Consider the following 17,351-nt stretch of genomic DNA (forward strand, 5'->3'; position numbering starts at 1 on the left):
GCTGGTGATAAACGTTGGGGTTACATTGCAGAACTAACCATTGCCACCCCTGCTCTTCAGATTTAACTGACACAAATAAACTAACGTCCTTTGTTACATCAGCTTGGAAGTGACTATTAAAAACAAAGAGCAGCCAACGAGGCCAGATCCGTTCCAGCAAGGAGCAGACATGCATGAGAGCTTGTGTATGTAATTTGGACAGTGCTGATGCTTGAATCATAAGCATTTTTATTGCAGGGTGTAGGATCTATCAACATCTCATTTGAGGTCTTTTATGTATGTCTCGGGGCCGGGCTGCCCTGCTCCAGGAGCTCTGCAGTCCAGAGGCACTCAGCCAACGCTCTGCTGCTGTTAATTCACGGAAGCCTCAATTGAGCACATGTATAATTTGTGTGCTTGGAGTAGTAAAAAATAATACAATAATAATAACGCATTCCCTCAGTCAGCAGTTCAGTTGGGAAGGCTGCTTGGAGGCGTTGTGCACTCCTTCCTCTGTTACAGGAGCAGTGAATTCCTTGCCTGCATGGTGCTGTGCATTCCCACCAACGTAACCAGGAACATCTGAGATGCTTTCCAAAGCCCTCTGCATTGGCAGGCATTTGTCCAAAACATGACAGAGATGCTAAAGAACAGCATGAAGGAATAACGAAGAGGCAGCATCGCTGATGTTTCTACCGCAGGGAATTTGGCATAAGCATGGGGCTGTACAAGAGAATGGTTTCCTTTTTAGTGCTTGAGGTCTTAAGAACTGTCTCCGTGTATTACTGACAAATATAACCGCCCTAATCAACTGTTTGCATCCTTTAAGTGGTATCAGTGCTCTTAATTAACTCAAGTTTTAAGAAGTTGGGGAAGTTGAAAGCTGACATGCTTTCATTCGGTGCGCTGCTAAGCTGATTTTCATTGATTTGTGCGCAGGCATTAATCAGCCACCCGAGCACTTCGTTATTCCATTTGCCACTGTGCTTTCTTTCCTTGTAAATGATATCTTTTGAAGTTTATTAAAAGAATGAGTCATGTTGTAGCTTCCTCAGAATCTTCCCCCTCTGTAAGTCAGCCGTTTTTCGTGCTGCTCCAATCGTCTGCATAACGAGCGAGGGACCAGGCTGCTGTATGGAGCTGAACCTTGCAGGTACATATCCTATCAGTTGCTGCTCACATGTGAGAACACTTAAAGTCTTTTTCAGACTCTTAGAGCCAGGCTCAAAAAATTAATGTGCTTCCCTATGTAGTGCTCCCCTGACTTGTCTGCTGTTGTGCACAGCCAGCCTGCTCCTGCCTCAGCCCTGAGTTATGGCACAGCTTTAATATCCCCTGCTTGGGTAGATTGATAGAGGAGGGCCATTGTGAATTTAAGGGAGAAAGTAATTGCTTCTGAAACTTGTATGGTTCCTAATCAGCATGAATCTGTTTCTTTGTAACTCTCTTTAAGCGTCTGCCCTGCAGCATGGTTCACCTTGCTCCAGTTGTGTTTGCGAAGGATCTGTCTGTGTTTATTGCTGGATGTGGCATGTTTGACTTTAATGGAGCTGAATGAGGTCCTGGGAGCAGGTGCCGTAAACGTGACATGGGCACAGATGCCACATAGGTGAGGTGGAAGTGTTCTTCAGAGGGAAAACATGAGCACGCTGAACAGAATCATCCATAAAATCGTGTGTGCTCTGTTGTAAAGACCCGTGCTTGATGGGATTTTGTGCTTGGAATAAAACAGCAGAGGCAGGGGGTGGAGGTGGTGAGTTCAGGGGAGCTGGGCTTCTGTCTGGAAGCAGAGTCAGGCTTCCTAATGAGCTTGTGACCTGTGCTGTGACAGGGCAGGCAAAGCCACCCCGTCAGCTGCAGCTCATTGTATCAGGAATGGCAGAAATAAGAGAAACCACACTTCAGCAAGCCGTGCACTGCTGAGCTAATGTAGGAGAATTTCACTAATGCAATTAGAGATGGAGTAAAGCAGAAGTGAAATTGAGGGCACGACTAAGATTTAAATCAGTGATTGAGGACATTCAAGTGATCAGATCTCCAAATTGAAGTAACAGCAGATCTCAAAGTGAAGAGCCCAAAGTTAGCAGCAACTTTGTCTGCTCAGGCTTCCAACTTCTGCTTGCAGATGTCTTTTCCTTGCTTGCTTTGGAAAGAAGGGCGTCTTCATGCTCCTGGCTCAAGCTGCTCCTTTCTCCCACTGAGCCACATCTCTGCCAGCTCTGGCTTTGCTGCCCCGTAGGGCTCTGCCCTTGGGCACATGGAGGAACAATGATTTCTAACGCCTTCCTTACTCAAAGCTGGGAGGATCCTATTTTGTCTACAAAAAGATGAATAGTTGGGAAGAACCTCGTGATCTCCAGATCCAAACAAGCAAGGAACGTTGAGTGCTTTGCTCCACACGTGCCATGTATCAGCTGCAGAAGCACATAGCCCAGGTTGTGCTTCCTCGGGTCTTGTTACATGGGCACCACTGCTGGGGAAGGCTGAGCACGCTGCTCCCAGCACACCAAGGGACAGCCAGGTTTGAGGTTATCCCTGAATCTACGTTCTTTTCCACAAGGGAGGGCAAGACAGACCTGACCTTGAAGCATTGAGCCACCACTGACTGTCCCCTTGTTTCTCCCCAGGGGGTGACGTACTGCGGCGACAGCTCGGCCAGCAGCCTCACCATGGCCAACGTCCCCTGGCACGAGGAGGTCGTGCACTTTGTCCAGGAGCTGGCCCAGCTCCTCCCAGACTACGGCATCGCCTGTGAGCACGAGCACTCCAACTGCCTCCTGATAGCTCACAAAAAGGTGAGAGTCCTCCGTGCCAGGTGTGAGACCTTGGAGTGATGTGCCTTCTTCAAACTGCTTTTCCTCTCCAGCATTAAGCTGAATCTTTCTAGGGGAAGGCGTGGAAATGCACGGTGGGTATTGCAGAGGGCTCATGAAACCACTGCAGGGCTTTAGGGGGTGGTGGTAGATCACAGCACGGCCACAGCAGTGCAAGGAAGAAACATGTAACAGGTCCAGGAAGAGCTCATTACCGTATCACTTGTGCTTCATCACAGTCTCTGCCTTGTGTTTTGAGAAAGGCAAGTGCAAGCCCTGTGATTCTATGAGACCATGGTGGGTCAGCTGATTTTATCTCATTTCCTTTTCACCACGTTTTGCAGTGGTGTATACAGCTCAGTAGAGAAGTGATGCTTCAGATGAAGTTAGGGCTGTTTTTTTCCCCCCTCTTGATCTTTCCAGCACCTACCAGCACTCTACATCTCCTTACTCTTCAATCAGAGCCAGAATAACTTATTTTTCTTCTTTTGGAGAGGTAATTTTAACAAAAAACAGATTGATAGGTGGATGTTAACGCTGTCTGCTTGCCTCTGTTGAATTGGAGCTACTTTACTGCTTCTCCACTGATGGTGGAGAAGAGGTTGTGGAGCTGCTGTCTGGTGGCAGCCCTCATGTCCCAGGGAGCTTTGCAGGCCACCTGTGTGTCACAGCCCAGCTACGTAAAGTGTGCTTTAAATTTGGTCTCATTCCTGAACGCCAGCACAACTTGAAATGCAAGCGGAACGCCAAAAAGGAAGTAATTTTAAAGGATGCAGGATCTGAAAAATCCCAAGTGCAACCTGTCTTTCTGAGCTTAATATAAAGATAAGAAATGAGTAACATGCAATCTAGGAGGAGCAGGCACTGTGCTAATTGCAGTGGTTTTGCTTTGCACATGCTTCGCTCCTATTTGCTGAAGTCATGTGCTCTCTGTCTCCCTTTGCTTGACTGGGGATGTGGTTTTAGTTTACACACCAGACACTTCTGACCGAACCCCAGTACACACAGGGAGGAACTGGTTAAAATCACTGCTTGCAGAAGGTCTGAAATATGTCGAGTCAATGCGTTGAAACAAGTAGGATCCTATTGTTGAAAACTTCTGTCCCGTTGCAAAACTTTGTTTCCTTGGTTTGCTGCTTTGTGGGAACAGTTGTAAAGGAGCAGAGTAAAGCACTGCCACCTGGCACTTCCTTTGTTTCAAGTCACCTTCGGGTTGCTTTTTTTACAGTCTCTTGGTTGTTGCCACTGGCAACTGTGCCTGTGCAAATGCAAATAATTCTTCTCTGAGGTGCAAGGCCCGGGGAAAGAAAGGAAACAGATTGCCACCTCAGTTATTGATGCATAATTCAAGTAACACCGTTAGTAACAAGCACAGATTGATACCAGCCCAGGAGGAATTCAACAGCTGCTTTGCTTTCCAAAGCCATTAGCAGGGGGCGTCTTTTGGAAACAATCTATACTCGGTACTAAAACAACTAATAAAAAATAAATTTATTTCTATTACATTTAATTCAGAATTTCAGGCTCCAGTGGAGAATAAAATTTGTCAGTGTATATTATTTGCAGAAAACGTGTGCTCTGGGAAGGATCAAACTGCGGTGAGTAATTGCAAAATCAAAGGTGTCTTTAAAGAGTTAAGGAGTTGCAGGAAAAGGTAATAAAAATGAGTTAAATATGTGATTTATTTCGCTGGGTTCTGCTCCGTCTGAAGTTGGAGGTTTTCAAACAATACTAATAGTAATAATTCGGAACTCTGGTATTGAAATGCTGCTGTGTCTGGACACGTCAGGGGGATAACACAGCTTGATTACAGCCCCATCTCCTTGACTTTGGAAGAGTTGTTGCTTGGCACCTACTCGTGTGCTGTGGGTAGAAAGGAATGGGAGGAGATGGCGGTCTGCTCAGCGGTGCTCGTCACTCCATCAGCCAGGAGATCTCCCCAGCAGACACCAGTTCAACCTTCTCCTGCCCATTTTCCAGCACTGCCCTTGTGCTCTGGTGGGACGCAGGGACTTGACATCCCTGCTGCACTTACGGGATGCTCGAGGCTGGGTGAAAGGCACTGACGTTGTTCCATGCTGAGCATTTTATCTATATTTAGGGAGGAAAAGGAAGCACTTAACTACCAGCTGCAGATTGCCTAACAAGGGTTACATTAGAGAAAAATAGTCCATCGCTTCTTATTCCCTTCCTGCCTTGAGAATCATTTGGAGAGTGTGAGCTGTCCCTGTGACCCTGCAGCCCAGATCCAGAGTCATAGAATGGCTTGGCTTAGAAGGGACCCAGAGGATCATCAAGTTCCAACCCCCCTGCCACACACAGGACCACTAACCTCCAGATCTGTACTACACCAGGCTGCTCAGGGCCCCATCCAGCCTGGTAAATGTGCTTGTTATCCCATTGGTGTTATCCATACTCCATCCTGCTGCTTGTAGTGCACGCAGAACAGGGTTGCTGCCCATTGCAGGACACATCTCAGCATCCACAGCACAGCCTGTCTTCGGGTTTACATGAAGGAGCTCAGGATTGTGATAACAGGGATAAGTTTCTGGCTGCCCCCCTTCCAGGCACAGAGCAGCCTGGCTGTGCTGTGACGTCTCGCAGGTTTGGGGTTTTGTTCCACCCTTTCCAAATAGGAAGGTGGCTGTGCTGTGCTTGATCTGTTAGTTATTAAAAGGAGATCACAGCTCTGCTAAAGTAATCCATTTTTCATCCACAGGAATTAAAACCGTCTGGATGCAGCGCCGGTGTAATTGGCAGATGAGTTGTTCAGCTCAGCAGCAGGCACAGATTAAAAATTAAAAAAAAAAACCCTGCAATAAGGAGCCTGTTCTTTAGAACAGCTCACACAAGATTAGATGTAATAAATAGAAGCAGAGGAGGGGTCCCACGAGTGTCTGGGGCCACCATCCCACATCCCAGCGTGGCTGCAGCACTGCAAGGTTTTCCATCTCCTGCACTGGGGCTGTGTGCTACAGATGGGTCAGTTGCAACCTCCTGTTTGGTAACTTAATTAGCCTAATTCCTCCCACCCAGCTCCTGAGGTTACAGTTGGTAATGAAAAAGAGGAAGATTTTTAGTTTTTAGCAAGCTGTATGGCCCTGTTTAGGTTTAATACAGTATTTCTCCTTTATTTTCTTTCCTGGAATGACTCCAGTTCTGTCACTTTCACCATTGAGTATAGGGAGCCCTAAATAATTGTGAGCCTTAATTAGATGAGAAACTGCACGTAATAGCATAGTGAATTGTTTGTTTGACTTCAGAGAGCTTTGTAGTGGTAAAAGTACTCATAGCAGTCGCACGATGCTGGTGTGTGCAGTCAGTAACCCCCCGTGTGAGGGTGCAGGAGCTGTTGCGTTTATTGAAATGATCGTCTGTCTCCAGGTTTACATGAAGGAGCTCAGGATTGTGATAGTAGGGATAAATTTCTGGCTGCCCCCCTTCCAGGCACAGAGCAGCAGTAGGAAACCCTGAGCTGAAAGCAGCTGTGTTGCACATGGGCAGCAGGAGCTCCTCCCTGAGCAGCACAACCCATGGAGCATCACCCCGCACCTCTCCTCTTTGGGGCCCCAGAGCTCTCAAACGTTGCATAGCAGCCCTGAGAAGTGACGTGGGGCTGAAAGTGGGGCCGTGCCCCTCAGCGAGGGAACTGTAAAGGTGAGGCCTCACAGACCCAGCCCTGAGGCAGCAGTAGGGCCGTGCCATCCCGGCCTTGCTCTCTGCCTCTGTGCCTGTGATATTTAAATTCCTCCTGCATGCAGGAGCCCAGCTACACCGTCTAGACAGCCCACGGCCTCAATGCGTTATGGAAAATCCAGATGTGCACAGGCTCTGCCACATCTGGTTTGCAGACAGGTTCTCTGTGCTGTCTCTTCAGGACTGATGCTGCAGTGGAGCTGGGCTCAGTGAGCGGCCCTGCTCTCTGGTGGCAGTGAGAATGCACGAGGAAAACAGTCATTGGTGTTGGCTTCAGCGTGGCCACTCATAGCTGGAATTATTTCCTTATTCCGAGCCGGATGTTGCTGCAGATCAATGAGGTTTGCAGTGGGGATGCAGCCCACGCCGCTGGCAGGGAGCTGTGTGGGTGCTGTGTGTTTGACTTTCAAGAACATAAATATGGAAGGGAGGAACTGAAAGCCGAAGGAACAAAAAGAAACCCCACTCTCTTAAGCGCAGAAGCACAAAGCCCCATTCCATCTCCCCAGAAGAATGCCTTTTCATTACCAGGAAAAGGATCTACTGGGGCTCAGCAAGGGAGGGTGCTGGACTACAGACTGGAGATACCTGTCTGCCTTTCCAAAGATTTTTTTTCTTCTTGAGGGATATAAATGGAGGGGAGTAATGTTGGCTTTTTCAATCCCTCTGTGCTTTTCAAGGCCCAGACAGCACAGGGAGTGTTGCGCTGCAGGCTCTGAACGCACTGCTTCCCTTAACAACGAGAAGCAGGGAACCCAGCAGCCTCTGTGGATGGAGCAGCAGTTTGTTGGGGAAGCTGCAGTAGGGCAGAAGGCCTCATCCCTCCCAAACACCAGGGAGCAGAGCAACCAGGTTGGTTGTAGTTGTTGGGATGAGACATAGAAGTGTAGAGTAAGGAAGGAAGAATCCGTGCTGCCAGCCTCGCAGCTCTGCTGCTGAGATCTGCTCTTGCAAAAGGCTCTTTAATGTTTCACGCTGTGTGCAAAGCAAAACAAGTGTTGTTTGAAGTATTGGCCATGACCAGTTGTGTTTTTTTTTTTAAATGCTGGGAATTGGAAGCAGAAAAGCTGTTAAGGGATCTACGCATCCTCCTGTATCACTGCAGCCGTGCCCTGTTTTCCCTGCTCGCCACTGATGGGTCTTTGTGCAGTCTTTAAGCTGCGTATAAAACTGCTGTGTTGAGCTGTTAAACACAGAGCCTGTGCCCAGGGAAGGATCCATCTGTTGCATCACAGGCTCTGTGTGTTTGCCCATGCAGCTGCAAGCAGCTGAAGAGCCAAGGCAGGACCAGCCCTGCTCCTCACTGATGCTCCCTGCGCTGAGCCATCCTGACCTGGGGACACACCTATCTCATGGGGAATGAGCAGAGTGATGGTGCAGAGGAGCTGCCATTCAGCCTGTTTTCCTCCAAGGGGAATGCAGCACTGTCCTTGTTAGGACAAGCTCTGTGGGCTCTGGCCAATTTCTATCGCTCAGCATCAGTGTTTTGTGTCACCATTTCCACCTCTCTTCTCTATTTCATCATTTTATATCAACTCCATGTTTATTTTGTTGGTAGTTACACGTCTGGGCCAATGTAGTAAAGTGTCCCATACATCTTTAGCCCCCCAAATTATTTATTCAGGTAGGTTGGTAGGAACTATATAGTGTGGCTCTTTGTCACAAATGTTGATGGGTTTGTGTGGCGAGAACTCCTCTCTGCACAGACTAAATAAACAGCTCCAAACGTTCTGCAGAAGTTGATTTAAAGAATTGTCCTGTTTCATATCCACCATTGTGAATGTACCCATAGCACTGCAGCTCTGTGTTGTGCTGTGGAACAGCTGCGTGGCTCTCAGCACTTGGTAGCATGGAGGTGATGCTCAGCGTGGGCGCAGCTGTCTGACCCCAATCTCTGACTGTCTGCTTTCAACTGACTATAAGGCCACAGCGAGCTCCCCCCTCATTGTCTCTTTCTCTCATTTTTCCCATGCCATAAGACCTGCGGAAATCAGGTTTTGTAGAGCTGGGCACCAGCATGGGGTGAGGGCCAGGCTGCATGGGATGCTGGGCAGTTCTGCTGCTTGTTGGCAGCCTTGTCCACAGTGGGGGTTGGAGCCTCTCCAAAGTCCCTTCCAACCTAAGCCCGTCTGTGATCCTGGATGGAGGAACCCACGTTGGGACCTTGGGAGCATGGGGATGAGGGCTTTGAGGACAGCAAGCACCGCCCCCAGTGTTGTCTCCAAGCCATAGGGAGGTGCTGGCTATCCCTTTGCAGACAGCACAGCCTCAGAGCCTCTTGAAGAAGCTTTACTGCTCATTTTATGATGCTAACTTAAGGAAAAAAACACCAGGGGAGGGTTCCACCTGTTTGTCTTTCCCCGATGTGTTTATCACCTTATAAGACTTAACCAGGTAGTGAAGAATTCAATAAAACGCCGTGCTGCGTTACTCTGAGCTAACACCAGTGCCTGTTATATGGCTGATGTGAAACAGTGTTGAGCCTTAAATCTTTCATTATCTGCGGAATAATCATAAAATTGTTAAAACCCCATCTGTAAATCTTGTGGGCCATTGAGGCTGTTCCACCCCGCCCTTGTATTGGTCTGGTTTTCATTCCTTCGCAGAAGTAAATGGTTTCCATGACACGTGTGAGGGATGGCCCCCATTTCTTTGTGTTTTACTGCTGTGGTATCGCTGCAGTAAAAAAAAATGTTTAATATCATTTGATCTGCTTTTGTAACAAACCCCAGGCAGCCTTCGCTCAGTCAGCGGGAGGAGCAGCCTCGGTGTGCTGCTGTGCCTGGACCCAAAGCAAACAGTGTAATGTCTCCCATAGGTGACCCAGCCAAGGTTCAGGATGGGAGGGGTTAGCAAAAACCTGGGGAGTTGGCTTGGATGTTGGGAGCTGCTGTGGCCACAGAGAGCAGTGGAAAGGTCCAGCTCCATCCAGAGAGGGGTTTTGTCCTCCAGAGGGCACATGCACAGTTCTGCTCCCAAGGGGGAGGACCTGCAGTGTGCCTTCTGCAGCTATCCCCTGGGTGCAGGGGTGTTTGGGGGCAGGGTTTGGTGCTGCACGTGGTGCTGTGCTTCCCTGTGTTCTCCTGGTGGATGTGGCCCCAGTTGCCCCACAGAAGAAGTTTCAGTGTGGGAGATGTTGAGCTTTACCCCTTTCTGCTGCTGGCCTTGTAGGAACTGATAGCGTAGTGAAATACAGCTGTGGCACAGCAGAAAGAGAACAGTTTGCTTTGGAAAGGAGAAAGCATCTCGTCGTCTCCCAGGAGCACAATTCGGGCTCCCACCCCCTATGAGGCAGCGTTTCCCCCAGCAGTGATATTCTGCTGGGGCTGGGAGGGATGCAGCATCTCTGCCCTTTGAGGATGGGGCTGAGCACCCACGTTCTGCAGCTGGGGCAGCCATGGGCTGTGCAGCAGAACCTCATCTCAGCCCCTCTGCATGGCATAGGCATCCAAATGCAGCTTTGTCTGCAGGTGAAGGGTACTGCAGGGTCCCCTCCCCTCCTGAGATGAGAGCATCCCAGGGATTTTTGAGGAAGCAGCCTCTCCAGAATGACCTCCTCAGCCAATCTCAGGTCTGAGCTGCGTTTCTATTCTTTATGTGAAAGGTTTCTCTTAGCTGGCCTTGAGTCTGTCATCGTGGCGATGAACTGAACAACTGGCTGCGTGCTAAGCAGCTCTGCCTTATGATGAGAGCCTCAGGTCCTGGGTACTGGAGGCTTTTTGCTCCCTGCTTCCCTGCAGCCCCGCATCCCTGCGCTGTGCAAGGACTCCTCCTGCGAGAACTCGCTGCAATTGCACAGCAACAGATGAACATTGGCAAGGCTGGATTCACCATTTTGCAGGTATCAGCAGTTTTTCCAACCAAAAAAGCTTTTAGCTCTTGGGCAGAAAGTCAAGTGCCATTTAAATGCATCGCCATCAGGTTTCAAAAAAAAGCAGGGAGACGGTATGTTTTCCCTCTTTTTCTTTTTTTTCTCTTTTTTTGGATGAAGTGCATAATAAGCTCTTAGCTCGGATAAATCCTAATTGAGGATTCAGTTAGGGCTGTTGCTAAATTAGCAGAGCGGGTCTGGGAGACAAATGTAGCTCCAACTTGTCAAAATAAGCAATTCTTAACATCTTTGCATGGGAAGAGGATTTGTGTCTTTAAAACTCTTTATCTTTCCCCACTCCCAAATGCAGCCCTCCTGCCCCTTTCGGAAATCGCCCAAATCCTTCCCTTGAAAGCACGTGGCTCCGTTGTTGCTCCTGTGGGAGTTTGCAAAGTGGAGCTGAGGACTGGGTAGAAGCTGATGCTTGGAGTTGCAAACTGAGCTGAAAGGGACCTTAAAGGCCATCTGGTCCATCTCCCTGTGATGCACACAGACACCCACGGCTCCAGCAGTGCTCAGAGCCGGAAAGGATGGAGGGATAGATGGAAGGTTGAGGCAAAGCAGCAACCAGTCAAACCTTCCTGAAGTTACTGCTGGTAGGAGCTGTGCTAAGTGACCAAAGCTGGAGTGAAAGTGGCTGTCCTGTGCTGTGTGTGCTTTGTGAGACCTCCTGGGTGAAGTGTAGCTCAGAAGCAGTGAGCTCCTGTTACTTGTCTACCCAAAGGCTTTTCTTTTTCCTCTTAAAGCATTTATCTTCTGGAGCTTCTGGATGGCTTCACATGGACCTTAGTGTGGTTAGGAAAAGACTGCAGCTGAGTACCCAGTTTAATCTGCACCCAGCATCCCCTGACCTAACTCTGTGTGCTCTTTCCCCAGTTCAAGATCAATGGTGACTGGTGCACGTGGATCGACTACGAGCGCTTCCAGGAGCTGGTGAGGGCACACGTGGACAGTGGGGGCACACAGACCTTCACAGCCACAGACTACACAGCCAGGACTCCACACTGGGCGCTCTTTGGGTCCAACCAACGTGGCTTCGATCCCTTGGACGTGAGATACCAGCGGAGAGGCAAAGTGAGAGACGTCTCTGGGTGCTGATGGCCGGGTGGGCATTGCCCATCTCCGGGCTGAGCGTTGGTCTCCATTTCCAAACTTGTTCACGTAGACTTTCTGAAGTTTGATATTGAGGGGGGTAGAGCCTCTGTTGAACCCTGCCTTCCTGTTTTTAGAGTTTCTTGCTTAGAAATATTTATAATGCTCTTTATCTCTGACGAATGGTGCGTGTGTTGACTGGCAGAGCAGAAGGGGGTGGTGTGTGTGAGTCCTGCAGCTGGGTGAGCCCAGCCCGGCAGCTCGGAGCTCTGCATCCATAAGTGTGAGTGTGAATGGGATGTAACCCCTCCAGCAGTGTCTGTGCAGGTGAGGCTGCAGGCACACTGAGATCAGAAGCCTTGCTGGAAGTACCATTGTGCCAACAACAGCACATTTATCTGTTTTGAGCACTCATACCGATCACTGAGAAGCCCCATCCGATCCCCCAAAAGCTGAGGCTTTGGAATGGTGTGAGTGACAGCAGCCCTATCAATTTTGTTTGCAACTTGTGATACCTGTGCAAATACTTTCCAGCGTTTTGGTTTTGGCAGCGTGTATATCCCAGCTGGTTGGAGTGGAATCATCTGCAGGCGGCCGCGTTGGGCTCAGTGCCCTCTCTCTCCCTGCACCAGTCAGCAGCATGGGAGGACTTGGAAAAGGTAAAACTTTTAGATTGAGATAAAGGCAACTTAATAGGACAGAAATGGAAGGGAAAATAGTGATGAAAGAATGTCCAAAAGTGGCAAAACACAGCACCATACCAGCTACTAAGAAGAAAATTACATCTGTCACAGCCAAAACTAGGACACAGCACCACCATTGGTTTGGATGGTGGGCGTCAACCCAATGTAAGTGCAAACTGACCCCAGTTGAGTTCCTTTGTGTCTAGAAACCAAATCTTATTACAGAGGGGCAACATCCGGCCCGTTGTCCACTGTTCCATCCCCAGAGGCTGCTGTCAGAGGCTCATGCCTCATGTTCTGTTGGATGTTGTGGTCTGGCTGGAAAATTGTATTTAAACTGAGGGAAGGGATGGTTTGCTGTTGGGAGAATCACTGCCCTCATGTGCCATTCAATTCATGCAATGTCCCTGCAGGCTGCAGCCCCAGCACTTCCACTGATGGGAAGTAGTAGGGGCTCAAACCAAGCCCCAGAGGTGCCAGCATCTCTCTGACCACACTGTCCAGGTCCATAAGCACCTTCAGGCAGCCATTTGTGGAGCTCATGTGTTTTTGGTGGGAGCGTTCCCGAGGTGGTGACAGTTTGTAGAAGAACCTCATTTGTTCAACTGTTTAAAAGTGATTCTAAAATAGAAAGAAAATAAAAGAGTGATTTCTCCTAGGCCACCTGCATGTGTCATTACTGCACAAGATGCTCTAAGAGGGGATGTTAACGTAAGATGAAGAGTACAGCATTGCCGAACATCTGCCTTTCCCGTGGTGGAAAGGAGGAGAGCACCCACATGTCTGTGAGCCAGGGCTCAGCTGCTGGGAGGCTGTGTGGACAAACAAAAGCACAGAGCAGAGGCAAACATCGTGCTTGGATTCCTTAACAAACCAGTGATGAAGGGATGCTTTCTTTCGTCTTGCTGGGGAGGGATCTGTTGTGTTCCCACCAAGGGCTGTCTCACCCTCCGCTCAGTTGTGGCTCTGTTCTTGGCCATGTTTGTCACCATTTAGCTCACATCTGGCCTTTGGGGGGAATGCTGGCAGCACTTGCAGGAGCTCTGGACTGAAAGATTTGAAGTGGATAACAGAATATCTGTATTTTTTCTGAGCCCTGTGCTCTTGAGCACTACTTTTGATGGCGGGGATGCTGCGCGAAGAACATGAACTCTCAGAAATCCCCAGTGCTGTGCAACACTCAGGTTACAAACTGCTGTCTTCAAGGCTTATTTTGTAGAAATAATGCAGTCTGAGTGAGAACAGCAGAGGTGGGATGCAGGTACCTGAGCACTGACTTCGCTGCCTCAGAGCAGCCCTCTCCCCAACCCTCCCTGCATCTCTGCACTCCTCCATCCCTTCCCCTGATCCTCCCCCTGCCCTCCCCATCCTGACCCTCCTGCTATCAGTGTGAATCTGTCCCGAGCAGCCCCTCAGCTGTCCCTTTTTGTCGCTTTCGGGCCATGTCTAACAACTGGAAGCCATACAGAGAGTGATTTGGGCAGAATTCACACGTGCAATTAGCCTTGCGTTGCCTTGTGCTTAAAGTCAATCTTTCAATGCACATATCCCAGAGCAATCCTCTTACATGAGCAGCTTTCAGTTGTACAACTTAATACAAATGGCTGCTGGGGCTGCTGCAGGATGTAGACGCTGTTGGGCTTTGTCTGTCTGCAGGTCTGGCATCTCAGAGGCATTGCATGGCAGAATTCCTTCCTTGGCTGCCCCAGGAGCCCCCCAAGTGCTGACCCTGCTTTGGTTTGGGGAGATTTACCCAAATCCAGGGCACAGTGTGCTTCTGGACCGCAGGGTCCTGGAGCCTCAGAGGTCAATCCTAAGGGCAAATTGGGCAAAATGGAATTGAACCACTTAAGGCCCAGAGTAGAGGGGCTGAGGGTTGGGGTTGGGGCACTGCAGCTCCTGCCCTGCCTCCCTGACTCACAGCATGAGTCACAGCATGGCTGTGCGCTGTTTCTTGAAGGGGATAAATCTATTTGTTTCCAAAAATCTCCAGCTGGAAAACATCCCCCAAACAGAGAATTGTCATCCATCAGCTTTCTCTTTATCTGGCTCCCGTCCTAAATCATTTATGATGTTGGAGCTGCTATCGTGCCTCGAGGGGCAAGGAAAAAGACGTCTGAATTAATTGAAGGAAAGGCGTATTTTTCGTTCCATCAATTGCAAATGGAGCCAGGAACAAATTTTCTCCATCACCATTTGGACAGACTGAGGACAACAAGGTGCCATCGGCACAGTGACCCCACATCATGAGTGATGCATGGGCTTTGCTCGTGGGTCCTCCCAAAGGCAGTGTGGGATGGGTTCTCCCAAAAGTGATTCTCTCCCATCCTGGGAGATGCTGGAGAAGGGCTGCAGCACCAGTACTGGGAGAGGAAAACTGGGGGTGCTCTGGGGTGGGACAGAGAAGTTTGGGGTCTATGCACCACCACTTAGAGACAGTGAAAGAGTTTTTTCTTCAGATATTAGATGCTCATGTGATTGTTTTTAACTAGGGAATGCTTTGATCTCCATTCTTGAGATGAGAGCGATGATGCAGTGGCACAACTGCCCATGGAGGTGGTGGGGTCACCATCCCTGGAGGTGCTGAAGAACCATGGGGACGTGGCATTGAGGAACGTGGTCAGTGGGCATTGTGGGGGTGGGTTGGAGTTGGGCTGGATGATCTTGGACGTCTTTTCCAACTTCAATGATTCTACAATTCTATGAAATGCATTGGGCATCCCGCAGGGCAGCATCCTGGGCGTCTGCATGAGTAGAGTTCACCTCTCCCATCCTGCCAGCATTACCCCCACTTCCCCTGTGTCCGGGAGTTCTGGGGATGCTCAGTGCTGTACTCCTCAAGGCAGAGATGAGGGTTTGCTGGCTGCATTCCTCCTGCGCTGGGGGCTCAGATGAGATCAGCTGCTGAAATCAACTTAGCGCTAAATACGTGTTATTTGGGAATCAGAGAGAAAGCATCAAAGCCATGAATAATCAGCAGCTCAATGCTGCCTTCCTTGAGGGAGCGCTCCAGGAAACATCAAGCTGCTGTTAAGTGCCCTGGGCTGCTGCTCCATCACTCCCAGGCTTCCCCGTGCTGCTGCTGCTTCCACGATGTTCTCCAAAACCCAAAGAGCTACAGGGCTGTGGGATGAGGACCAGGACTGTGGGATGTTGTGGTGGACCATGTCAAAGGTCTTACTGAAGTCTGGATAGATGATATCAGAGGCTCTTCCCTTGTCCACCAACACAGTTACGCCGTTATAGAAGGCCATATGTTGGTCATGCAGGACCTGCTCTTGGTGAAGGGTTATCTCATGCTCTTGCTGGAAGCCCTCCTGCTCCATCCACTCCATGAGACCCTACACCTGTGGGACTGGTGGTGCTTGGCATGTTTCAGCTCAATGGTGGCATTTCTCATGTGCTCCTTTTCCTTCCCTGCGGACTATCACGATACATCATCCTCAAATTACAGAAATCTGGAGTGATTTGGAAGCAAAAGTGGCTGCACTGGGATGTTAGCACATTGCTAACAAAACATTGCTTTTTGGTAGCAGGCTTACAGCTTCAGAAGAAAAGAGCTCCGAGCTCTCCCTGACTTACACAGATAGTGCTGAAATAGCTCATTTCAACTCCTAAAGTCTGCTCAGAACAAAGCATTTGGGTTCTTTAAACAAATAATCTACAAAAGATGCTAAATACCTTGGAGGAACAGCAGTGGAAAGGTGAGGCTGTGAAAACTAATCTTAATATTTAGCATAGGGAGCACCGTCTCCCCACTGATGGATGTCACTTCCATCTTCTTAACATCATCAGCGCTTGTGAGGCTTCCTGAAGCCCCCCAGCTCTGTGTCCTGCCCACGGGGGTGGCACTGCAGCCACGTGGGGCTCCCAGCTGTGTCCCCTACAGTCCTCACCTCATGCCATTGAATGGCCTTGATGGCAGAATGCCCACAGCACCAAACACGTCCTTCCAACTCTTCGGGCACACTCCAGTCCTGCTCATTTGGGAGTTTCACAAGGCGGGACGTGGGAGACTTGAGCTTCACTGAAAGCTGCAACATGGCAAGCAAAGGGCTCTGGAGGAGGAAACCCACAGCTGGTGACTCCCCTGTAGGTGGATCTGGTTCATGTAAGAGGTGAACGGAAGGGTCCATAAGGTTCTAGAAAACACTGGGGCTGCCAGAGGGGAAGGGGCTGCTTTTAACTTCCAGAGTACACGGATAGGAGATGGAATCCTGAAGGATCACTGCTTGTGGATGGTGCCTCTGGGTGCTTTGTCCTGGCTGGGAGCAGTCAGTTCCCGTGGGTCAGGAGATGCTGAGGGCTGGGGGATGTGTTGGCTGTCATCACGGCTGCGAGGCTCCACGCTGCCCTGACTCGTGATGGGGGTGTGGGCTCCCCTCCGACCTGGGCCAGGCGTGGGAGCACCCCTGTGTGCCAAGCTGCGTGCTTTTGCAAGCCTGGCCCCAGTTCTGGGTCTGGCAACATATCAATGCTGGCAGTACTTCCAAGGGAAAAAAAAAATAATAAGGCAAAATTGCCAATATTTAGATTAAAAGCTTGAGTTTTAGACAATAATTTGTAGGTGAGTGTTCCTTTTCTTACTCCTGCCTGGCCTGCCTGGCCCAGGTATTTATTTTCCGACTGTTACTGCAATAACTGAGTGCATCAAAATGATCGTTGCTCATAATTGTAATCCAGTGAAGCTTCACTAAAAAACAAATGATCTCTGCACAGCCAGCTGTGTCTTTATGGAGTGGTCTTGGATGGGTTTATTTAAAGCCGTTTCACACGTTGATTTTATAGCTGGCTCTTCAGAGCGAGGACACATCAGCGGTTGGATGGCAGCGTTGGCAGCTGCCCCCAGGCACCCAGTTTTGTTACGGAGGGGATGGGAAGTGTCTGCTTTGCCCCCCCATGGGCTGAGTCCATTGCCATACCCAAGCTGCCGTGCTCAGCAATGCAGCAAGTGTTTCTCAGTTTTGTTACTCCTCCTCCCCATTTTCTCTTTCCTCCTCCCAAGATTAAATGGGAACACGGGGAACATTCAGAACCTTTTGAAGAAACCTTGCAAAGCTCTGATCTCTTCAAAGCCTCTGTTTGATGTCTGCTTAAAAAGGAGCTGTGCAGCTCTCCTGATGCAGCAGTTGCTGGAAGAGCTGAGGATGTTGGGTTGGGCATGAGCCAAGCCATCGCCTTGTACCATGAATGCTGACCTGTTAAAAACAATGGAAG

General features: G+C 49.5%; 1 protein-coding gene across 1 annotated transcript in view; it reads left to right on the forward strand.

Moving 5' to 3' along the window:
• Positions 1-12,792, forward strand: part of LOC104913893 (S-adenosyl-L-methionine-dependent tRNA 4-demethylwyosine synthase TYW1-like) — a 32,511-nt gene extending 19,719 nt beyond the window's left edge. The window contains exons 3-4 of the mRNA XM_031556422.1: positions 2,607-2,774; positions 11,236-12,792. Of these exons, the coding sequence (XP_031412282.1) occupies positions 2,649-2,774; positions 11,236-11,457 (348 nt within the window). The 5' untranslated portion in view covers positions 2,607-2,648 and the 3' untranslated portion in view covers positions 11,458-12,792. The remainder of the gene's footprint in view (positions 1-2,606; positions 2,775-11,235) is intronic.
• Positions 12,793-17,351: the final 4,559 nt, after the last annotated feature.

The sequence above is a fragment of the Meleagris gallopavo genome, chromosome 21, assembly GCF_000146605.3.
Source record: "Meleagris gallopavo isolate NT-WF06-2002-E0010 breed Aviagen turkey brand Nicholas breeding stock chromosome 21, Turkey_5.1, whole genome shotgun sequence".
Taxonomy (NCBI): domain Eukaryota; kingdom Metazoa; phylum Chordata; class Aves; order Galliformes; family Phasianidae; genus Meleagris; species Meleagris gallopavo.